At 53.0% G+C, this 24,554-nt stretch overlaps 1 protein-coding gene and 1 long non-coding RNA gene across 11 annotated transcripts in view; one reads left to right on the forward strand and one right to left on the reverse strand.

The window, feature by feature from the left end:
• The window catches only part of Kcnab2 (potassium voltage-gated channel subfamily A regulatory beta subunit 2), an 87,671-nt gene that overhangs the window by 46,241 nt on the left and 16,876 nt on the right, over nucleotides 1-24,554 (reverse strand). For 2 of the 10 annotated variants that reach the window (XM_076565773.1, XM_076565769.1), the window contains exons 2-3: nucleotides 1,812-1,940; nucleotides 776-817 (exon numbers count right to left, since the gene is read on the reverse strand). The exons of 1 other annotated variant lie outside the window; for it this stretch is intronic. In XM_076565773.1, coding sequence (XP_076421888.1) covers nucleotides 776-817; nucleotides 1,812-1,888 — 119 coding nt within the window. In that variant the 5' untranslated portion in view covers nucleotides 1,889-1,940. Of the gene's footprint in view, nucleotides 1-775; nucleotides 818-1,811; nucleotides 1,941-12,011; nucleotides 12,139-13,017; nucleotides 13,283-15,611; nucleotides 15,881-24,554 lie in introns of those variants that run through there. 7 more of the 10 variants (XM_076565774.1, XM_076565775.1, XM_076565772.1 and 4 more) reach the window with 6 other exon arrangements.
• LOC121827450 (uncharacterized) lies at nucleotides 15,925-20,950 on the forward strand. The gene is made up of 3 exons (XR_006069767.2): nucleotides 15,925-16,246; nucleotides 16,550-16,685; nucleotides 17,466-20,950. It is a non-coding gene; the product is annotated as an uncharacterized LOC121827450 (long non-coding RNA).

The following is a 24,554-nucleotide window of genomic DNA, read 5'->3' on the forward strand; positions in this document are numbered from 1 at the left end:
CCTTACGAAGGTACGAGCCTTCAAAGCACCTGAAAGTGCCACAGGTCACCAGCCCATCCAAGCCCAGATCTGCGGATGACAGGAAGGACAGCATGGATCCTTCCCTCCAGTAATGGAAGCACAGACCCACGGCCACAGAAAGTGGCCCCCACACTGAAAAATGTCCCCTTTCTTTCTAAACCTTGTATGCTGAGGACGAGACCCACAGCCTTGTACACAGCAAGCTCTACCGCTGAGCCTCATGCCTGAGCGGTGAGTGAGGTTCTAACTGTAGATCTGGCTGAGGGAGGAACGTAGATCTTAAGTCTATTTGGTCAATTCAAAGCAGACTTCAGTCGATGAACACATGCAATTAACCCGACCGCATGCTCTCACCAGGGCATTGCACAGGCTCCGTGGTTAGCACCGAGAGACACGGGTAGAGCCTGTCATCAGAAGCAGTGCCAGCCTGCATCATGACCCGCCTGGGGTGGGCACAGCCCTCTCCACCATACCTCTGTCTTTGACCTTAAGGGTTGGGTGGAGGAGGAGAAGGGAGAGGAGGAGGAGGGAGGAGAGGAGGAGGAGGGAGGAGAGGAGGAGGAGGGAGGGGAGGAGGAGGAGGGAGGGGATGAGGAGGAGGAGGGAGAGAGGAGGAGGAGGAGGAAGAGGAGGAGGGAGAGGAAGAGGAGGAGGGAGAGAAGAGGAGAAGGAGGAGGAGGGAGAGGATGAGGATGAGGATGAGGAGAAGGAGGAGGAGGAGGAGGAGGAGGAGGAGGAGGGAGAGGAGGATTACCTGTAAAACTGGAGTTGTCTTTTGGGACTTCCATACCGAGTACTTCGGATAGCAATGGAGGAAAGGGGAAAGGAGAGACGAGAGTACGCAGTTGGCATTAACCACAGGCAGGTGCAAGCTCAGAATCACCATTATCCCGCAGCCCCGACCCGCCACGCATCTCCATCCCTGACTCCGTCCAGGCTAACTGACCAGGCTCTTCCAGATGTACCAGCCAGGTACCAAATGCTCTGCAGCAGCGCCACCCAGTGGCCAGTGAGGCACAAGTCTGGAGCCTGTTCTGGTCGTGGAACGGTCCAGAGGTGCCTAGGCTTCTTCCCCACAGGAGACTCTGGGTGAGCGCCTGGGTTTTAATAAGCTTTAGATCATGCTTTACAATATGCTTTAGAATTGCTCCAAAGCACCCTCACAGGATGGTCCGAGACTCTGGGGCCCTCCCCAGGACAGACACCTTTTCCCACTGGTTTCCACAGACACTTGCAACGGCTCGGGCTCCAGCCATTATCTAGAAATGTCTGAATTCCCAGAATATCCTGGCTATTGGGGTCCCATCCAGCCGTGGTCTTTCAGGGTGGTGATATAGGCTTTGGGTTTCTATGATGGGTCCGCAGCCAGCGGCTCTCACCAGTGCCCTCTGCAGGAGGCCTGATGTTCAGAAAGGCTGACTCACAGAAGGTCAAGATTGCCCTCTGAGAGTCTGGCTGTTGCGGGCCTTTGGAGTGGGCAGGTGCCAGCTCCCTGTGAACTCCTAAAGAGCTAGGTGGGACACCAGCGTCCACCGAACAGTGACGAGCACAGGAGGAGAAACGGAAGCGAGGAGGGGACCCCAGGCACTACTGAGCCTCAGTCAGGAGTCAGGGACCAGGAACAAATCTATTTTGGAGCAGTGCCATCCAGAAAGTCTCTATACAGGCTTTGAAAGATTCAGTTCTTTCCCAGGGGACCTGTAGACCTCTGTGAACCCGGCTTGAGTCCTTGTCCTTCCTCCAGGGACAGCCTCAGGGACTCCTCCTCAGAGGAGGCCTAGGTGAGTTACCTGTAGATCATTCCAGGGGAGCCTGTCTGCCGCAGAGAGAGTCGAGCCGGGGACCCCGTGGTTGATTCTGGATACATGGGGCCGGCCTCACTTATCCAGACCAGCTTGCCTTTTCACAGAAGGGAAATTCTGAAAGAAAACGAAAGGGCAAAGGGGTGGTGGTTACAAAGAGACTGGGCAGGTTTGGGCCGTATGAGCTGCCATGCCTCCTCAGTGGACTGCCCCATGGACTCAAAAGGGCTGCTGTGGAGGATCCCATCCCTCCGCCACACGTCCCAACCCCACAGCTCACATGAGGCACAAGGGTCTGTGGACTTCTCTGTCCCCTCTCCTGTTTTCGCCTCCCAGGAATGGATCTTTATACTTCCTCTTGCTCCTGACTCTACCCCACAGCTGCTTCCTGTGCCGCCCTGATGTTTAGGACGTTTGTTTGATGCCCTCAATGACCCCTGGATGCTGGGATTCCCCTCCATGTGCAGAGTCCCTCCCCTGAGCATGGCTGGACGCAGTGACTCAATTCTGACCAGGATAATGTAGCTAAGGTGATGGGTTGTCACTGGAGTACCCGGGTCGTGATTTCTGAGCTGACTCCCCTGCCAGCTCTGATGAAGTAAGGTGCCACGTGGTAGAGGTTCCCGTGGCAGAAGCTGAGGCCTCAGCTCAAAGGCCAACCAAGAGGTGACTTCTCAGGTGACCCTGGGGGCTTGGACGCTGATTCTTCACCTGCCCATGAATCCTGGCCCTGGCCAGCAGCTCATGGGCCCTAAGCTGAGCTCAGCCACACCTTCTGAACTCCAGACCCTCCAACACGTGCTGTAGGAAACACGCTGCTTTTGCCACTACATTTGTGGTCACTGTTACAGCGGCGGTGGGTAACGATGGCCAGGACCTCCCTCCTTCCCTCTGTTCACCCTTCCATCGACCCCTCAGAATCCCCCTGCCAGCCTGGAGCGCAGCCACCGGCCCGTCATCTAGGCCCTGCTCAGTTTCCTAACTGCTCCTGGATCCCTCTCAGCTCCACTGTCCTGGCTCCGCTAGCCGCATGAACATCTATTTCAGAGGGCACCTTGTCAGGTGGCCCCCTTCCCTCCCCGCCATTGCCTCCAGGCTGTGCTCTGCCCATTGGTGCTCACCTGAGCCTTTGTTCACACGCTTGGCCACCTATCCCTCTGCTAACAGGCCACACTCACGCCTCTCACAGCCTCCAGGGCCTGTATGTTGACAACTCCTTCACCCAGCAGTCACCTTTGGGGCGCCCTCCCAGACCCCAGGCTGTTCTAACAATCTGTCTGCAGGTAGGTCTGGTTGTTCCAGCTTATCTGTGGGAAGTTCCAGAAGGCCTTGTTAACTGCCATGCCCCTGGCCTTACAAGGGCCCAGATGAAGGTCCCTGATTCCAATTTGCCATGGGCAAAGTGATATTTGGGATTGGCAGTGACCCCCTGAAATTGGAGGGTGACACTTAGCTAAACAGGCCATTTTGTTTTTGTTTGTTCAATGTTTCCCTTTCCTCAGAATCAAAACCTCTTTCAAACCCTGTCTAACCCTGCTCAGCGTGGCCTCTTGGCGGTCCCGATGAGGTCTCCTCTGAGCTAGGGGCATGAACATGTGCCTGTTGGAAACAGGACAGACACCAAAAGCCGTGTGGAGCTGTCATGAGAGATGAGGTTGATGAGGGACCCTGAGGACTTTTACGAAACTTCATTTGAAATGCAATGATGAAATAATACAAATTCACTTCAGACATCAACAGTGATGTTGCCGATGCATGGCTGATACCGAGGTCTCCTGGCTCATTATGCAAGCTCCTGAGCTGTGATGAAGTGATCCTGAATGCCTCCCCGAAGCCCTTCAGTGTTCACTATTCCCACCAATCAACGTGTGTGTGTGTGTGTGTGTGTGTGTGTGTGTGTGTGTGTGTGTGTGTGTGTGTGTGTGAGTGCACAGAGGTGTCTTCTTCAATCATGCTCTACCATATTCTTTGGAGACAGTGTCTCTCACTGAACCTGGAGCTCACCAGCTGGGCCAGACCAGCTGGCCAAAGCGAGCCTCTGGGACTCTTGCATTCCAGTGCTGAAGTTAGAGGCCTGCACCACTGCCCCCAGCTTTTCTCTTCCTTCTTTTAAAAGAAAGGGTGTCATGATGTTACCCTGACTGACGCTGGTCTTGAACTCACAGACCCACCTGTCTCGCCTCCCGACTGCTGGGATTAAACGCATGCACAGCACACTAGGTTGCACCCAGCTTTTATGTGTGCCTGGGGAGCAAATTCCGGTCCTCATACTTGGGAGGCAAGCAAGTTACCAAAGCACCAGCTCCCCAGCTCTTATCCTTCTCTTTTACAATATGAGTCCCTCAGGGCCACTGGTCTCCCGAGGTACCCATCGCCCAGGTCTCTGCAAGACTCTGCTCGCAGGTTCTGGAGCAGGATGGGGTTGCAGAACCCTACAGACACTGTCCTTCTGGGGTCTCAAGCTGGCAGGAACTTCACCTGTGCTGTGCTTCTCCTTGGAGAGTGTCTGGTCACCTGGCACTGGGGACTGTGAGGCTTCAAGGGCAGTCCCGCCCTGAAACCCATTACTGCTCACATTTTCCCTCTCTGAGGTGACTCAGAGGCACAGATCCCATCCGCTCACTCGAGTCACTAAAAGGCTGTCATTAAACTCATCTGGACACCGTGAGTTCCTCAGTGGAGACAACTGGCTGAGCGCTGCTGGAGGCCACCTGTGTGAGCGGTGGGACTCCCCATTCCCAACCTCCCACATGGTCGAGGGAGGGACACAGAGAGGCCATCACCACAGCAGAGTTCTGCTAAGGATCAGGCACAGGTCTGCCGGGGGTACAGCAGTCACCAGGGCCCATCCACGAAGGATGTGTAAACAAAAGTGTCAGTTCACAGGCCATGGGGGAGGATGGGAGGCAGGGGTCCTCACAGGCTTGCGGAAAGGACTGTGGTCCCTTCCACATACCATTGCAGCCTTGGCTTTCATGGAGACCAGCTGCAGAGCTATGGCCCTCAGAGATGGTTAATCTACAGAATTCTAGGGCAAGCTGTTCGTGTTGGGAAGGGCTCAAGGGATGGGGTAAATGAGAGTTTCTGATTCCTAGATGTGGATGGGGACAAGACCTGGCATGTTCAGTGTTCTTGGGTATCGGTGATGATCTGGACCAGGGACCTCAGTTTGAGAAGCCACTGGGTTGGAGGCTACTTCCTACAGCTGGAGCCGGAGGGCCAAATCCAGCCTGCTACCAATTCTTGTGAATAAAGTTTTATTTAATCATGTCATATTCATTTGCTGAGGGATGAGGCTGCTTTGGTGCAGGGTTGAGTAGTATCGACAGAGACCAGGATCAGGAAAGTCTAGAACATTCTCTTATCTGTTACAGAAGTTTGCTGATGCATGCTCTAGGCTGCTACCTCAACTCTTGAGGGGACAACTTCCTAGCTCCTTTCCAGTGGATTCTCTGAGCTCTGACCACTGTGGAAACAAGTCCCCAGGAGCCAGCTCCTCCAGACTCAGTGGCAGCCTCAACTCTCAGGGTATCTGCCTTCTCTCCCATGGCTCCTGGAAGGACTGACCACGAGTGACTAGTTTCAGGATCTCATGTAGCCCAGGTTGGCTCTGAATTTCTGACCCTCCTGCTTCCACCTCCAAAAGTTGGGATTATAGGTGTGGTGCTGGGTCAAACTCAGGGCCTTGTGCATGCCACGTAAACATTCTGCCAACTAAGCAACATCCCTAGCCTGATACGAATTCCATCCACCTGGAAAAGAACATCAAAGCAGAGTTTTCTCCTCAACAAGAGGAGTTCTACCCTCTGTCCTCTGCTTGAGGACAGTTCTGGACAGACTCCACTCTTCCTAAATCTGATGCCTGCCTTATGTCGGGTCACGGCAATGTAATCCTCATCCCCCTTGGCTGCAAGACCCCATGCTCATGGGTTCTTCTCTGTCCTCTGCGGCTGTGGTCCCTGTCTCTAGACTGCCTGCGTGGATCTTGCCAAGCTCTGACTCTCAGGCTGCTCAGGCTCAGCCTCGAACCCTTGCGTTTCTCGGAACCCTGTTTCTGTCCCGGGAACCAGATATTTGCCTCCACCCTGCAGCCGTCTGTGGTCTCCTTTATGCATCTGCTGAGACCTCCTGGCATCTCGATGAAGAGGTGGCACACCCATGTCAGGCTCGTGTGTCAGATCCTGAGCTCTTGATCAGCCTCACCTGTGGTCCTGGTTTTGCATGGCCAGAGGACCAGCTGGCTCACCACCCTTTGTCCAGTGCCTCTCCTTTCCACATCCGGGCTTCACAGCAGCCTCCTTTCTAACTGGTCACCTGAGACTACCTTCATCCCATCAGCAAGCTCTTCCACAGGGAGCCAGGGGGCTTCTCCTGGAACAAGGCTTGGGTCAGCCACTACTGTGCTCACAACTTTCCTGCAGCTTCTATTCTACCCAGAGCAAAAGCCAAATGCCAGTTGAGACCTCTGGGCTGCCCACCGGCTCCTGGGAGACCTCTGGACCTGCTCCCAGAGCCTTTCTGATCTCACCCAGCAAGTGGCCGTCCTCTGCACAGCAGCACAGGCTCTCCCTGGGTCCCCAAGCTCAGCAGAGGCACCCCCTTCTCAGGACTCCTGTAGTCCTCTTCCACCTGAACTTGGCCTTTGACTCCAGAGGTCTACCGAGTGCCCAGGCCTGCCCTGGCTCTCCCTGCATACCTTACGCTGCTAATCTTCTCCCCAAGCTCACTCCTTGTTTAGTCCCTTCCTGTGTGACTTTCCCCCTAGAATTTGTCACTACTGATATGCCCAAGGCTCACCCACTTTTCTCATTCCACAAAAGCCCTGTTGGTTCTGTGGAGGCTGGGATGAAGGGGTGCCTGGTGCTCCTGCAGTGCCCAGCGCTTGGTAGACACTCAACTGTTGTTGAAAAAATGGAAGACTGTGACCCAGCCTGCCGGAGATACAGCAGGAGGGGGTGAGGGCTGGGCAGCCCATGTTAGTGAAGGCAGCACACCTGGCTGTGGGCTGTGATGGTGACAGGGTTGGGACACTGCTTGAGGGCAGGGGTGGCCTTCTCTAGTACACAATGTCTGCTTTGTTCATTGGGGGGGGGCTCATAGAACCTGCGGGTGTGGGGATAACTGCTGCCACTGGAGAGGAGTCTCAGGGGTCCACCTCGCAGGGACTCCAAGCTCCCTCCGAGCCAGTAGCCAGTTGACCCCCACCCACCCCAGACCCACAGCCACAGGGGAGCATTGGTCTCATTCTGAAGACCACTGCATGAGGAATTTGCCTTTAAAAACAATCCTGTGGGTCTGGAACCCAGTCCTGCACCTTTGGAAGGAGGGGGCTTGATGGATTTCTCACAGCCCTCACCTTGCATTTAGGATGCAAGTCTTGCCGGCAGAGCCCGCCTCTTGGCTCTGCAGCGGTCATTGTCCAATCAGGAGCAACTGCACCTGCTGAGTGGCCAATCCCGATGGAGCCGAGATCCTAATGGGGATGCTGGGAATAGTAGGCTGGTGCAGTATTCTGGCAGTGTTCAGAAGGTAGGTAGAGCTGAGCTGAGTGACCCCGAGCACCTTACAACCCTCTCCAGGCAGAGCTGGGCTGGATACCCCAGGCTCCCGATGCCCTCTGCAGTTTAGAGGATATGTAGGAGCCAGGCTGGGGCCCCTAAATCAATGACTGCCGCCCTGCAATCTGGAAGACAGGCAGAGCTGTGATAGGCACCCCAGGCCCTTGACATCCCCCAGTTTGGAGGACAGGCTGTGGAAGTTCACTGACAACATGCCAGTCCTGAAAGGATTGGAAGGGCTCTGGGTTTGCGACCCAGGCTGAAGGTCAAAGTCTGGGTCCCGTCTGGATTTCTGCACTTCGACGACCATCACCTCCATCTGTGTGTGACCTTGAGTGACCTTCTGATTTGCATTTGAGGAGTCTGAAGCTAGGGGCTTTACCAAGGCTTGTCCAAATGTCCTTACAGAAGCAGAGATGGAAATGCCATGAGGCAGGGGGCGGGGCGTAAACAGACAACCAAAACCTAGCTTAAAAAACACCAGAAGGTGAGGTTGGTGGCAGGTGGCCGGGAAAGGTCAGGAGCCACCATTCACGCCACTCACTGCCTTTCTTCTCTCCAAATTGTTTCGATAACTTTCAAACTTCAGAAAAGTTAAAAAATCAGAACCTAGAAACACCTCATCAAGATTTTAATTTGTGTGTGTCTGTGTCTGTGTGAGTATGTGTGTCTGTGTGTATGTGTTTGTGTGTGTGTGCACATCTGTGTGTGTGCATCTGTGTGTGTGTGTATGAGTATGTGTGTGTGTGTGTCTGTGTGAGTGTGTCTGTGTGAGTGTGTGTGTGTTGCTGGGATGGAATTTAGGGCCGTTTGCATGCTTTGCAAGTGCTCCACCACTGAGCCACACCCTTGGCCTGACCCTGGGAAGGTTTTGTTTTTCTCTTTTCCAGCGTTCCAGTGGCTCGTCTTGCTGACCACCCCGGAGGTCTGTGATTTGTCTGACACTGTTTAACTACCTTTCCTCACATCTTCACAGCAGACTTCCTCTTTCTCCCACATCCCAGCAGGAAGCAGTTACTCTGTCCACTGTGGACACAGCGAGCTCCAGGCAGCATTGACTGTGGTTCTTTCTCCTTCATCACCAGTCAGGACTGTGGGAGAGTCACTTGAGGATCTGGGTCCTCTAACTTCTCAGGAGAGACTTTTCTCAACCACTGTTTTCTAGAAAGGCCAAATATGTTGCCATCTGTATTCTGAGTGCAGGGCTGGAATCTGTATTCGAATGAAGAAAAATATGAAATGGACGCCTGGGCCTTGAGGCCAGCAAGACCTCAGTGGTGTGACTGAAGGTCTGTGGTTCACTACTCTGGGTCTAGGGCAAGCTTGGGACCGGCTGGAGACTTGGGTTTGGCAGTTTTTTAGGCAAGTTGGACCTGCAGTGTGTGTGATGTGATGAAAAGTTTAAAATTCCTTGGGTCACAGGAGACCAAGGGGAGGGACTTTGGCTTGGTGCCTCAATCTTCTTGTGTATAGAATGGGCCTAGGCTACATGACTTCAAAATCTCTATTTAAGTTTATGATATGTGATCATATTATTCCGGGGGTTAATGTAGATGAGAAAGAGCGGTTGAGGGACCCTGCTCTGACCTCTTAACCACAGGGATATTACAGACAGGATCTATGGCCACTGAGAGTTGCCCAGGGCTACTTGTCTAGACTAGATGGAAAGAAATGAGAGCGAATGGGCAGCTTAAGGCAGGAAGCCACAGGAGAGGCCGTGTCTGGGCATTTCTGCACCTGGGAGTTGAGGTCAGGGACAAAGGAATAGCGGGCACTTTCCTGGTTACCCAGGTGTCCTGGCAGGCTGGGCTGGCCCCTGAGGAGGCACAGGAGGAAGGGACAAGGATGAGTCATTGATCCAAACCCCTCCAGTCTCCTCTGTGTGACTTGGCTGTCGGTGGCAGGCATCCCTTATCCTTCCCGCTAACGCAGTCACACGGCTTGCTTTGGCTAAGGAGGTGAGCAGGGTGATGGCGTCCTAATTCTAACTATGGTAAAGGAGACTTGTTTTTGAAACTTTGCGGTTGCCATGGGGTACTACCTGGGATACATGTGCCCCGAGACACCTTGCTACATATGTCAGGGCACTCGGCTTCGAGTGGGTCACACCCTTTCTCCCAAGGCATACTAGACACCCGCTTCCATGGCCTGCCACATGATCCCTGCACAGGAGGAACACGTCTCAGCCCCCCACTGTCAGTACAACGGGAAGACAGATGGCACCATGCTACCTGGGGAGGTGTGTGTGCTGTGAGTGTCACAGGACCTGAGACCAGCCTATGCCTGGTGCAGGGAGAGCCCTGGCCCATGACCTGGTGTGTTTCCTGGAGGGCTGCCAGCCACAGCTCCTTCCTGAACATGGGTGCCTGGCATGGCCACGGAACCTGCTCACGTCACATGTGCCCCCAGCAAGGCCTTATGCTCTAGGTTGTCCCTTCCTGCCCTCAGCCTGCCACATCATCTTGCTTCTCTCACTGACCATCTTTTTTGTCTGATGGCTTTTCCTCCCCCTTCTGCTTTCTCAGAAAGAGGATTTTTTTTTTTAAATACAAGGTCTATCTATGTAGCCAGGGCTGTCCTGGAACTTGCTATGTAGACCAGGTTGGCCAGAGATCAGCCTGCCTCTGCCTCCCAAGTGCTGGGATTAAAGGCGTGACCCCCGCCCCCACCACTGAGGCTAGTCTTTGTAATCACAACTAGCCAAGCTCAGAGAGGACCATGCTGCTCACGGCCTCTTGATGGAGTGCATGGGTCTTGGGTCCTCTGTGGCTTCATCCAGATTCTGAATTTTCCTGAGAACTCAAAGGCTGCTCCCTGAACTCTTTGGAATATTGACATTATATGTTATCTATTGTCCTATGACAAAGATCCACAGCTTAAGCCCTGGTGCTTGGGCCACATGGGGAAGAGGCTACTGGAAGGTATGGGTATCAGGAAGGAACACAGGAGACTGCCTTGAAAGCTGTCCCTGAAACAACATGGATCTCCGTCCATCTTGACCTCTGTCCTCGTGTCTCCTGAGGCCAGTGCAGTGCCCGCTCCATCAAAGCAGGAGCCTGATGTGTGACCTAGAGACCTGACAGCCCTATGTGCAAGGTGATTCTCAACGCACACGGCGGAAGGGGCGGAGGGGAGGAGGCCGGCGCCAGCTGGGTGCGCTTCAGTCCGGGCCGTTCAGAAGGCCTAGCTGGAGCGACGCCTCAGCTTCTGAGCACCGAGCTGATAGAACGTTGTCTATCTTGACCCCAGTGTTGGAATCTCATCACAGCCCTGAAGTACCTCCTGGGGCAGTTGCCTAGCCAAACCTGGAAGGGCCTCCCTGGAGGCCGGGTGCTGGTTTCTGGGTGCTGACGAGGCGCCTCCTCAAGAGACAGGAAGAGGTATAACTGCTGGAAACCACACACGCTTAAGTGACACACCCTTCCTCCCTGCTGAGAAGTCAGGGGCCCTGAAGGGAACCCACTCCACTCCTGTGAGCCAGAGGAAGCCGTCTCCCCAAGGCTGGGTTCATCTGGATGTCAGGGGTGCCCATGGGGGAACAGACAGAAGGGCCTGGAAGCTGTCAGCATGCTTGAAGGGCCCAGGTTGGGGTCTGGAGTCAACACAGCCCAGCTTCCCACCAGCACCATCTGGACCATGCTGAGATGCGGTGTAGGCGTGGGGAGAACACACACACATAGCCCGAGGCCGAGGTCTTGGCCAGGACCTCATGTGTGTGATACTGAGAGGTTGATACCAACTGGGTGTCTCCCTCAACCATTCTCCATCTTAATGTTTGAGACAGGGTCTGTCTTTGAACCTGGAGCTCGTTGATCTAGCTAAACTGGCTAGCCAGCAAGCCCCAGGAATTCTCCTGCCTCCGCCTCCCAGTGCTGGGATTGAGAAGACATGGTCATGCTCAACTCTTGACATGGGTGCTGGGGATCTGAACTCAGGTCCTCATATTTGCATGTAAGGCCTTACCAACTGTGCCTTCGGCCATCGCAAAGAAACCTCAGACCTCCTGAGGCCTGGAGGAAGCGGAGGACAGTACAGAAACCTGACAAATGACAGCATGGATGTCATGCACTTCAGACCACAGCAGACGCATCCGTTCCTGACCACAGAGACAAGGTGGAGATCACCGAATGGAGTATTAGGTAACACATCACAGATGCCTCCTCAACATCCTTTAGAAAGGTCTGAAAACTTCAGCTTACCCTCCTCAATGCTACATTCAGACGTCCATTCTCCCCTCACAGAAAACAACCAGCTCCATGCAGACAATTCACAATCAGGCAATGTTTTTCAGTTGAAAAGCTAACACGACCCACCGAGTTCAACACAATGTTCACACGTTCACACTCTTTCCCTGTATGACAGACACCTGACTAGTCACACCCACGTAACACGCATCTACGGACTGAGCCCCCCTGTGCACAGGGACAGCGTATGTGTGCTGGGTCAGTGGCTAGGGACCTCTAGTCACACCACCCTCCCACTCCTAGAGGGGGGCTCAGCATTCTCAACCTGAGGGAAACCGCCCTGTGGCTGCAGCCTCTATGACATGTATGTCTGGCGCGTCCGGGAGAATCTCCTGTCCCCACCCCATCGTCCCAGCATCATTTTCAGAACTCAGGACAAATCCTACCGACAGACCGGCTTGTGGATTAAGAGGCAGGGGTGGGGTGGGGAGAGCAGGCTTGCTCCCTGATTGCAGCTCCCCCAGTTCCATCGCATCTCTTAGTAATTACAGTAGGTGCTGTGTAGGGCTCAGGGGAGGAGACCCTGGCGGTGCCCGACGGCTCAGAGTGAGCCACAGGATCCTGGCCCAGTGCTCCTGTCCCTGTCCGTGGGGAGCACCAGGCGGAAGTGCCCCTTCTCTCTCTTCCTTCCTCCCTTCAGTGCACATGAGACACCAGGACCTCTTGCAAACACTGGGAAGCTCGCAGCTTCTTCCTTACCCTCCCCCACTGTGGCCACACCCTGCACCCTTACACTGCTGGGGCTGGGGGAGGGGAAGTACAGGATGAGAAAGCCTGGTGGGGAGGGCAGAAACCTGGGGCCCCAGGAAGCTCCCTCCCCGTCGGCACCGGCTTTGCTTCTGGCCTGGAGACACATGTCTGGCACAGGGCTGCATTGTAGGGAAGAGCTTTGAGATGTCTCCCACCGAACCTGTACTCCTCCTGTAGGAGGGCACGGGGCGCCGGGAAGGGACAGGGACCCATCACACGCCTTGTCGAGATAGAAGACTAGGATAGAGCAGGTGGACAGGCTTTCCCAGGAGTTACTGGGGGCTGCCCAGCAGCTGGCACTCACACTCATGTCTGTGAAGGAACAGGGGCACCCTGCAGAGCCCTTGATCTCCTAGTGGTCCTGTCACCCTAGGGATGGAAGCAGAAGCCCATGGGGAGCTGTCAGTCAGGCCTCTCCACTGAACGCTTGCTGTGCCTGACCAACTGAGCAGTGGTTAGGCCTGTGTGTACTCAGCTGCTGTGGGTCCTGGTAGGTTGGACAGGAAGCCACACAGGGCCACAAGGAGCCCGGGAGGTATCTGGATCTTCAGTAGCTCCACGGTCTTCTCAGGGAGCCAGCAATACCACATATGAGAAAGAAAGCCTGCCCTGGAAAGCACATCCCCAAAGCACCCTGGGTACCTGCTGTGGACCGGGGCCTGTAGAGGACCTGGGACCTGTAGAGGAGATCATGTTCCGAGTGTCGGGTGGAAGGCTGAGTCACTGTCTGCCACCGGGGACCACAGGCCCAACGGGAAGTTGGTGCAGCGAGCTCCAGGGCCCCGTGCGCGGCCACCGCACAGTCAGAGACTAACAAGTCAGGGCCCCCAAGGGACACCAGGGCGTGGCCTCTGGTGGGACGGCCCAGCCACCCCTGGTGTGCGGACAGTGTGGCTGCCTCAGGGACAGCAGTTGGGGGAACAGAGTCACAGTGGGGTAGAAGCATCCTTTGTGTTTCTGCTTCCTGTCTACAGGGCCCCTCCAGAAGAGGGAGCCTCTTTCTCAAGGTGGAAGGGGCCAGTTCCTAGTGAGTCTTGGTGATGTTAAAGATAGCCTCTGACCGGAGCCAGCTTTGTAGGGAGCCCTGCTCAGCCGCCATCTATCTGCTCTTCCCCACGCCCTGGAAAGGCTCCGTTACCACCTCCCCTTCTACAGATGATGGATGCCCAGAGGGCCCAGAGGCACATGGCTGGATTCTAACTCAGGCCAGGCTGACTTTGGGCTGTGGTCAGGGTTTCTGCCTGTCCTACAAGGAACCGACTGACCTGGAAGGGCAGACAAGTGTCCTGGGAAGGGTGGATTACAGGGGGAGCCTCCTGCTGTGGGGAGCTCCATCAGGCTCTCTGAAACCAGGAGAGACCCCAGACTCTTTGACTGGAGGCAGAGAAAGGAAAGGCTGGAACACGCCACCTCCCACCGTGCCGGTCCCCTGCACAGGACTGAGTCCCCAGCCCCAGCCCAGCCCACTCCTTATGCACGGCTCCCAGAAGGGAGGTGGTTCTCATCTCCCCATGAGTGCCAGGCTCTGCACGGAAGAAGGGTACTACTGAGCGCCCCAAAAGATAGACGGAGAGAAGGATGGGAGAAGGATGAGGGAAAAAAGAAAGACACTTTGAGTGTTCTGTGAGAAAGCCAAGCTGTTGGGAGACGAACAAGAGGGAGAAAGAAGGAGAACAAAGTAAGACACCGTGAGGGAGAGGAAGGAAGGGGAGGGAGGGAGGGAGAGAGGCCCTCACACGGAACCCAGTCTAGTCCATGGACGGCCACCCCTCACTGGACTTTACGGACTGTTAAGGCCCACAGACATTAAATAGCACTCAAGGACACTCGGCAAATCAAGGAAAAGTGGGACTGGGCTCATGTCACGCTCTGTCGTCCACACAGCACCTTTTCCTGCCCCTCGTGGGCCTCTGCCTTTGGACAGGTGACCCTTACTCTGTGGTGTGTACAGGTACAGCCATCCTCTTGTCCCCAGGATGGAAGAGATCTACAAACACGGGCTTTACCCAGGGCTAATGTAATTCATGGTGGCTAAGACCAGCTCTCAGGAGCAACAGATGAAGTCGAATATCACAGACACCCAGGCCTCTCCAGCTGCTCAGCTCCGCAGACAGCCACAAAGAAGAAGGAAATACCTGCTAATGACACAACCGATAAGGGATCAATGTCCAGACTAGAACTCTTAAGCACAGATGGCCACATGGGAAGACGCTGAATAACACCTATACACCAGGAAATGCAAATCAAACCATGGGAGTTATTGCCTCACCTCCACCAGGATGGCCGCCACCAGAAACCAGAGAGAACAGAGAGATGCCGGGACACAGGAGGCCACCCACTGCCGCTGAATGGACATTCAGTCTGTAGAACACAGCCTGGAGGTCCCTCAGAAACATAAAACGCGACTGCCCACGGCCCCGCAATTCCACGTCTGGTACTTTTGTCCTTTGGATGAGAAATGTCCTCATTGGCGTACGAGTTTGAACTCCTGGTCTCCAGTTGGTAGAGCTGTTGGGGAATCTGTGGAAGCTTTTGGAGGTGGAGCCTTCCTAGAGGGAGTCACCATGGTTGGGCCTTAAGGATTTACAGCTCCGCTCCTCTTCCTGTCCACGCTCTGCTTCCCAAGTGAGGATGCAAGGTGACCTGCCAGCTTCTGCTCTGGCTATCTTTCCCTCCTGCCTGCTGTGACATCTTCCCGTGAGAGACTGGATTCCCCTAGACCTGGGAGCCCAAAGAAGACCCTTGAGTTGCTCTTGTCAGGGTACTTTATACAGCCAGGAGAAGGCAACCCCAAAGAACTGAAACCAGTGCCTTAAAGAAGTGTCTGTACTCCCATGTTCAGGAGAGCCTCAGTCAGGTGGACGGATGATCATAGGATATGTCAAATATGGTCTACCCGAAGAACAGAGCACTTGACAAAGAAAGAAAATTTACCACCTGAGGACTGTAAGCCACCCATGAAAGATACTGTGAGTCCATGCACAGGACACACTTAGACAGGAGTGGAGTTGTAAGGAGGGTGCTGGTGAGTGGCAGAGGCACACAGGTGGGCCGTGGTGGCGGCTTTGCTATAGGATGAAGGTGCTGACCACCACTGAGCTGCTCTTTACCATGACGAGCTTCGTGACACGTCTTTTACAAGCACACTTCACCTACTCAACCCACATTGATAAAGTCACGCAACTCGGCAGCCGTCTGCTGACAGGACCGGCCGATGACCTTACTTCCCAAATTACCTCCCAGGTGGGAAGGCCTGGGACACAGCCTGCAGCTGAGTCCTGGTGTGTGGCTTCTAGAAAGATCTGTTCCTGATGGCAGGGGACATTCCTGGTATGGCTGCACACTAGGTCCTGCTGTAACTTTCAGCAGCAGGAGATGATGTTGGGGTATCCCAGCTGGGCCAAGCTTGGGAGGTGGCGTGCACAGGCTGAGGGTCCATATGTTACAATCCATTATGTTACGGTAGATTGTCCCAAGTCATGAGTGCCCTGCTGATCTGGGAATCACCAAAACTCTGTTGCTAAGTGACATCATCACAGTGGATCTCCTGGGTTCTAGTTTGGTTTCTGTGATAAATATCATGACCAAAAGCAGCTTGGGGCAGAAAGGGTATATTTCATCTTAAAACTCTCTAGCCACAGCCAATCACTGAGGGAAGTCAAAGGAGGAATTCAGGCAGAGAAACCACGGAGGAACGCTGCTCATCGGCATGCTCCCTCTGGCTTGCTCAGCTACCTTTCTTATCCAGCCCAGACCCACCTGCCTAGGGATGGCACCACCTGCTGTAGGGGCCACTCCTACATCAGTTAGTGATCAAGGAAACATCCCACATACCTAACTACAGGCCAGCATGATGGAGGCAGTTCCTTAGGTGAGGTTTTGTCTTCCCAGGTTTGTCAAGTTGACAACCAAGACTAGCCATCTCACTCTGGTTTTTTCTTTCTTTCTTTCTTTCTTTCTTTCTTTCTTTCTTTCTTTCTTTCTTTCTTTCTTTCTTTCTTTCTTTCTTTCTTTCTTTCTTTCTCTTTCTTTCTTTTTCTTCTTCTTCTTCTTCTTTTCTCTCTCTCTCTCTCTCTCTCTCTCTCTCTCTCTCTCTCTCTCTCTCTCTCTCTCTCTCTCTCTTTTAGGAGAAATAGCAGATGAACCTGATTTGATGTAACTTACATTCCTCTAGGCCAGCACAGTGAGGGTGAACATCTGAAAATGTCCAAGAGAACCAGGCTCCTGTGACATGACTCCCCAAGCTTGAGGTGCTGGGGTCCAGCACAGAGATCTGGGGATGCAGTTTCCTAAGCACGGTCCCCACACTGGTGAGTATCAACATCTCCTGTCCCACAAGACCCTATGCAGATTACTCCACCGCACCACAGAAAAGATGACAGAGGTCCTTCTGTGTGTCCATTTCAAATGGGCTTCTCTACGCCTAGACCTGTCAGGCCCACTCGTGTCCCTGGAGACAAATGACAAATTGGGTCCCTCTGCTACGTGACATTTCTTTCCTGCATCTGAGGCCATATGGCATTGCTCTTCCCATCCTGTTCTCGAGAGTAAGCTGTGGGCTTCTGATCCCCCACAAATGTCTGCCATAGGCTAATCCACTTCTTTTGGACGGATGCTGTGTAACATGCTTTGTGGGGGCTGATACACTGAAGCTTTCCCAAACCTGAAAGGCAGGCCAGGCACCCAGGCGTACTTGCTGCTGAATGCGGAGCAGGCGTCCAGCTGGTGAACCCGGCACTTGCCCCACCAACATTTGGTTGTGTTTTGGAACATCAACACCCAGAGCGCAGGGTAGTACTACGTATCTGGCCAGTGAAAGGAGGTGGCCTGTGTCTTCGTTCCTGGGTGGGGTTGGCAAACTGCTGCTGACCGAGGGCCAGAACAAAACAGGCACCTGACTTTGACATTTCTAAATGGCTGGTAGAAAATCTAGAGAGAGGGCATCTTCCATGACTCACAGAATTATATAAAATTCAAATGTGTGTCTGTAAGTGAAATTTTGGTAACAGCCACACTCGCTTGTCTCAGCTTGGTCTGTTATAACAAAATACCAGGGACGAGTCTTATACAACGCCATTTCCTTCTCATAGGTCTGGAGGCTACAAGGCCAAGATCAAGGTGCTGGCAGACTCAGGCCTCCAGCGAGGACTCTTCTCGGCTCAGAGACAGTTTCCTGACCTCCTTTGTGCTGGGTCATCATGAGGCAGGGCAAGCTGTGGAGGCCTCTTCTTGTAAAGACAGGGACTTCCTCAAGGGGCTCAATTTCCCAGGGCCCTGTTTATTCTGGTCTCCCCCAAGACCTTGCTCCTTAACATTGGAGGTAGAGCATCAATGCATGGCTTAGAGGGGACAAAAACATTCAGCCTGTGCACCTGTTTCTGTTGTCGACGACTTTTACACAATGGCAGAGCGATCTGACGATCTTGAACCGATGAACCACATCTCGAAAACCCTACCATCAGCCCGTCTGGTATACCTAACACTCTGTCCACAGCATGCCCTGTTAAGTTGAAAATCTGCCGCCCTGGAGACCACGCTGCCGGCAAGTCTAAGGAGTTTTACAATCTGCTAGTTACAGAAAACAATCTGCAGATCTCTGGTCCAGAGGTTAGAACACAGCTTTCTAGAAAGGCAGGGACTAGGACATAGCTCAGTCAATAAAAAGTTTGCTGCGTAAGCATGAAGACCTGAATTTGGGCCCCCAGTGCCCAGGTAAGAGGCGTGTGTCATATCACATGCCTGCAATGCATGCATACCCTCACATATATATTCATCCCCCCCCCACACAGAGAGAGAGAGAGAGAGAGAGAGACAGACAGACAGACAGACAGACAGATTGAAAGAGAAGTAGAGGCAGAGAGGCAGACAGGGAGACAAGAGACAGACACAAAGAGAGACAGACCAAGGGACAGACAGACAGACAGACACACACACGAAGGGCTGGGCCTCCCCTGCAGACACCATGCTCCTGACCTGCTTCACACATCTCCATCCCTCATTATCTCAGGCCTCTGGCCCCACATACCGTCCTGGTTTCTGGGATCTAACACCTGGACCTGTCTGTGGTCACTGAGGGCAGATGGCACACAGGTGCGTCTCTGCCCTGTCTCCAGGCACTCTTGGTCACTGGGTTCTCTTGCTCCTGTGCACTCGGCTGAGTCTTCAGTGTCTGCCGGCTCTCCGGCCATTCTGGGTGCTCCGCTGTGTCTTCCTCTTCTCCTGGGGGATTTGATTTGCTAATCCACTTTAATATCCGGTACTGAAAGCGAACCCTTTTTGGCGGTGGCGTGACAGGCGGCATGTAGCCTGTCCCCACCCAAAACCACACTCTGGAGTGAAGGAATCCACAGAAGGTCCATGTGATTCTGGGCTGGCTTCTGCTATGGTGGCTTGGAAGGATCCTCTTTCTTCATGGCCCTGTCGCCCAAGAGGACAATGGGAATATTGCCATTGTCCAAGGTTTGACATTTCTATCGCAATGCAAAGAATCTACCAGTTGACAGGATATCAGCACATTGCAGGGAAAGGGTCCCCAGAAGTGAGGTTCCTTCCAGGCCCATTCAGCCTCATTCTGTACCATCCAACCTACTCTTCACTCTCAGCTGTTAGAAGAACCGAGTGGGGAGGTGGGTATGAGGATCTAGGGGACTCTGCTGGGATCCTGGGCATCAGTGGGAGGTCCTCTTCGTTCCAGCAGTCGAAGCTGTGCATAGGTGACAGATGAGTGCTGGCGTCAGAGTACATGTTTCTCAGTATGATGATAGCTGAAGCTGATCATGTGACTGTCCCGCACAAAGATGCTCTTTGCATCAGAGAAACCTAATTACTGCAGACGCCTCTAAAGCCCAGAACTAACACTGTGCTAATATATTGTGTACCCCAATAAAGCTTGCCTGAGGATCAGAGGACAGAGCAAGCCACTAAATTAGACACAGAGGTCAGGCAGTGGTGGCACACACCTTTAATCCTATTACTCAAGAACAGAGATCTGTCTGGATCTTTGTGAGTTCAAGGCCGTACTGGAAACAGAGCCAGGCAGTGATGGCACACACCTTTAATTCCAGTACTGGGAAGCACACACACCTTTAATCCCAGGAAATGATGTCTGGGCAGAGAAAGGTATATAAGTTGTGAGGAAACAGGAACTCACTCTCTTTAGGCTGAGGATGTCGTAGAGGAAAGAACTAGTCGCTAGCTGCTCTGCTTTTCTGATCTTTCAGCTTTTACTGATATCTGGCTCTGGGTTTTTTATTATAAGACCATCTAGATTCAAACAACATAACAAACATCACATAATAAACACCATGGCATAATAAACACCACACTCAACACCAACAAACACAACCTTCGTCCTCATTGGCACATGGGACCTTCCCTAGGGTCCTGAGCATATGAGCAAAGCATCTCTGGGGCTGGAGAGGGTGGCTCAGTAAACTGCTTGCCACAAAAGCATGAGGACTTGAATTTGGATCCCCAGCATCCACATAAAATTTGGGTATGGTTCCATGTTCAGTAAGAAACTGTTTCAAATATATATTTGAAATTAAGGAATACACTTGATACTGGCTTCTGGTCTCTACATGCACAATCACACGTGTGTACTTGTATCCCCCTCCCCCCAATGAATTAGATTCCCATCTCTGGCAAGAAGAGTGGAAACCCCTGCAGTACAGGGCAGAACTCCAACAATTTAAGGACATGCTGCTTGTCAGTTTCTGGGGCACAAAAGCAACCAGAGACTGTAGGTAAAGGAAAAGATGTGGCTATGCACCAATAAAACTTTATTTACAAAAACAAGTGGTGGGCTAGATTGGGCTGTAATCTGCTGACTGCAATGTCTGCCTGTCTTTATCTCCCAGGCTGGGTGTGGTGGTACAGCTTTAATCCCAGCACTCAGAACACAGAGACAGGTAGAGCTCTGTGAGTTCAAGGCCAGCCTAGTCTACATAGTGAGTTTGAGGCCAGCTAGGGCTACATAGTGAAACTCTGTCTTAAAAACACAGAGAACAAAATCCAACCCAACAATCCCTCCAGACACTAGGTAACACCCACTATGATGAAATTAAGGCAGATGTGTAGACCCCAGTTATGTTCAGTGTGCACGCCGCTCTGACCACTGTGTAGCTGGGGGCTGCCCAGTTCTTCTATGGGAGACACTCTGAGTCTGGAAAGGGAACCCCTCAAGGTCAAAGAGGAAGGGTCCTGGCCAGATAACCCCGTGCGCTGCTGTCTACGTCTCTGGGCTCAGCTGGGTCATGGGATGAGGACAGCATGAGGGTGCCCGTCTCCATGCTGTTTTCACTTTGCTATCAATTCTAGTCTAACAAAAGGACTGCGGCCCTGCCTAGTCTCCTCCGGAGGAGTGAACGCCGTGGAGCCATCTTCCCAGCTTCCCTCTGCGACACTGCTCATCGGCAGAGGCTCCGAGCTGAGGACAGCTGGCCGTGCGACGACTTTGATGCTGCACTATTTTTGGAGACTCTTTGCCTCATTTATTTTTGATTTGAGTTGCTCACACAGACTGTGTGTTCTCTTTCTCTTGCACTGAGTTAAATGCATGCAGTATTTTTAAACCCTGATTGTGTCACCTCGTGATTAGCAGAGATGAGCCACGCACCCTGATGGTGCCGGCCAAGGAGGGGGCCTCCTGCTTCAGCCCTCGGTTTTAGGTGACCTCACAATTTTGAGTGCTGAGGTAGTTTAGTCCTGAGGAGGAAAGGCTGGGTCTTGTGGACCAAGGCCCTGCACTGAGAACGTACTGTGAGTGGCTGGGGTCCAGGGACATGCAGGAGATGTCCTCTGAGTACCACAGCGGAAGGGAGGAAAGGTAGCTTCCAAACCTCAGCCCTGGACTAGATCCCTGTAGGGATGGGTGGCAGAGCAGCTGGTGACTTGGGAGGGGCCTGGTGAGGCCTGGGTGAGGGGTTTATAGTACTCTTGCTCTCAGGTTGTCACCATCGTTAGCCATGATGACAACTCAGGAAACTGAGGTGTCAAGAGGCAAAGCTGGCCTGTCCCTGCCGCTGGGTGAATAGCAGATCTGGAAGTCTATCCTCAAAATCAGAGTCCTGGGCCATCCCCAGCAGAGCATCCTGATCACAAGGAGCCCGAGTCCTTCTAGGAAGTCAGCCATTTGTCACGAGACTGGGGCAATCTAGGTATGAGTGGGGAGCTTGCATCGGGTGCAGAGATGGAGATGACCACATGCTGGTGAACTTGGGGTGCTGGCGCCCGCAGAGTTAGCTGAGGGGTCAGTGTGGTGTGTGAGAGAAGAGAGCATGGTGAGTCCTGGGGCTTTGGAGATAAGGTGTCCCCAAGATGCTGGTGGCTGTGTCCAGCCTGAGTGCTCCTTGAACATCTGGGAAGGAGTGTGCTAGTGTTCCGAGGCATGGTACTTTCCTCTCTTATGCCACAGGGCCTTTGTGTGGTTCCCTTTGGCTGTTCTTCCTTGAGGTCTCTCATCAACTGACACCGGTCCAGAGTGCTCTGTCTGTCCAGAGGGCTCTGTCTGTCATGCCGTTTCACATGTTTTCTGTCAAGCATGCATCTCAGTCTATGAACACTGTTCACTTGAGCGTTCACCCCGAGACTGGGAAACCTAGAGTATGACCACAGGGCATGCCTCATTTCCTGCTAAGTCCTTCAGACTCAGGACAGGGCCTGAACCTTGGTCAGTGTCCTGCATACCACTGCCCAATGTACGCAGTGTGCCACCTTGTTATGGACAAGCAGCTCTTTGCTTACAGATAACACAGATGTCAGCATGGGGCCCAAGCCAAGCAGAGTGTAGGAAGCAGAGCAGTGGGAGGTCATGTTCAGCTGCTCCTCCTGGAGAGACAGGGCATCCAGCAGTGTCTTCTGTCTCCTCTGAGAAGTTTCTCAGCGGAGGGCAGCTGCACAGGCCCCAGGCTTTCAGTTTCTGGCTCAACTGGGTCTATGGTCCCCACCATAGATGATGCTGACTCCTGAAACATGCACGGGGCACTAGGATTCTAGTGACAACCCCCACATGTGAAAACACACACACACACACACACACACACACACACACACACACACACACACACACCCCTCCACCACTACTTCCATGACCATCTCCACCACCTCTACTATCTCCACTCTATGACCATCTCTGATACTTCTATTTCCACCTCCACCATCTCTACTGAGTCTTCACTAACTCGTCACTACTTCCACAACCATCTCCACCTCCACCATGACCCTCTCCACTACCTCAAAACCAGCACCATCTCCACCTCCACCATGACCCTCTCCACTACTCCTATTACACCCACCACTATCGTCTCTACCATGTCCATCTCCAACACCATCACTGTCTCCACCTCTTCCACCTCCACCATGACTATCTTCACCACCTCTATTATCACTATGTCCTTCACCATCTCTATCATGACCACCTCCACCATTTCTACTCCCACCAATCTCCACAACCACCATGACCATCTCCACCACCTTATCACCACTAACGCCATCACTACTACCTTTACCCACAACCATCTCCACTGCCATCATCTCCATTGCCATCATCACTTCCACTTCTACTGCCTCTATCATGACCATCTCTATATCTCTACCACCTCCACCATGACTTTGTATTAGCACTACTTCCATTTCTATCACCTAAACCATACCACCTCCACCACCTCTACCACCACCACCATTTTCACACCCTACAATCACCATATCCATCACCATCTCTACCATGACTATCTCCACTATTTCTACCCCACCAGCATCTCCATGACTACCTCCACTTTCACCACTTCCATATGACCATCTCTAGCATCACCTCTACCACTGCCACATTAAACACCACCACCGCCATTACCATGACCATCTCCACCGTCATGACTATCTCTAAGACTCTCACTACCTTCACTCCTTCCATTTCCAGCACAACTATCTCCACCACCACTTCCTCTACTACCAATATCTCCACCTCAACATGACCGTTTCCACCTCCACCATACCCTTCCTATCTCTTCCTCCACCACCACCACCACCACCACCACCACCACCACCACCACCACCACCACCATTCCGACCTCTAATGTCTCCACCCTGACCTCCATCATCTTTGTTTACCATCACCACTCTATTTTTGCCATTTCTACCTCGACCACCCCAAGTCCCCTTCCTCTCTCCCCAGTACTTCTGTTTAGTGGTCTGCTCTTGGACTCCCCCTCCCCAGTGGTCCCCAGGACAATTCCACTGCTCTAGCTTCAGTTCTTGCCTTCAGAGCTAAGGGCCTATGGTCGTACCTGTTGCCCACCCCTCTAGTCTACGTTCCAGCCGTTGGCTTGTTCCACAGGGGTATCCCTGCAACATTCCTGTCAGCACCACCTCTACCACTTGCTTTGGGAGCTCTTGTTCGGACTATGGTTTCCATTTGTCATTAGAGACCACTGTCTTTTTCTCAGCACCAGATCTCTCTCGTTATACTTTAGTCTAACACCCTCCGTCTTACTCTAACACAGGGGTTCTCAGCCTTCCTGACGCCGAGCCCTTTAATACAGTTCCTCATGTTGTGGTGACCCCGACTATAAGCTTACTTTCATTACTACTTCGTGACTGGAGTTTTGCCGCTGTTATGAATCGTAATGTAAATATCTGTGTTTTCTGATGGTCTTTGGTGACCTCTGTGCAAGGGTCATTTGATCCCCAAAGGGGTCGGGATTCACAGTTGAGAATCACTTGCTCCAATACCTTCAGTGGTTGCCTAGCACCTCCTGTCTCAAACCCGATTCCTAGCTTACCATTCAAACGCCATCTACATTTCCAGTTCTCATGCCCCTTCTGCACACTTGTCTGCTCTTTTCTTATGTGTCTGCCTCCGGCATGCCTGTGTACTTCTCTCCTTGGTTGTTGTGTCTGCATCCCCTATCCTTGCTTCTGCTGCTGGAAGGGACGCCAGGCCTCTCCATGAACCAGGAACTCTGCTATTCACAGGCTTCGTTACAGAGACCTACACCCCAGGTCTGGATGGGCTATCCTCACTGTTCGCAGTGGTTTCTCTTGGGTGAGCAGCGGCATGGAGGCAGTTGCGCCTTCCATTGCTGATGCTCTTTCTACTTCTGAAAGACATCCTGTATGATCAAGGGCTGGGGCAGCCGTTCCCATGACAAAGCCAAAACTATTCATGACATTCTGCAGCAGAC

Source organism: Peromyscus maniculatus, chromosome 2, assembly GCF_049852395.1.
Source record: "Peromyscus maniculatus bairdii isolate BWxNUB_F1_BW_parent chromosome 2, HU_Pman_BW_mat_3.1, whole genome shotgun sequence".
Lineage (NCBI taxonomy): Eukaryota > Metazoa > Chordata > Mammalia > Rodentia > Cricetidae > Peromyscus > Peromyscus maniculatus.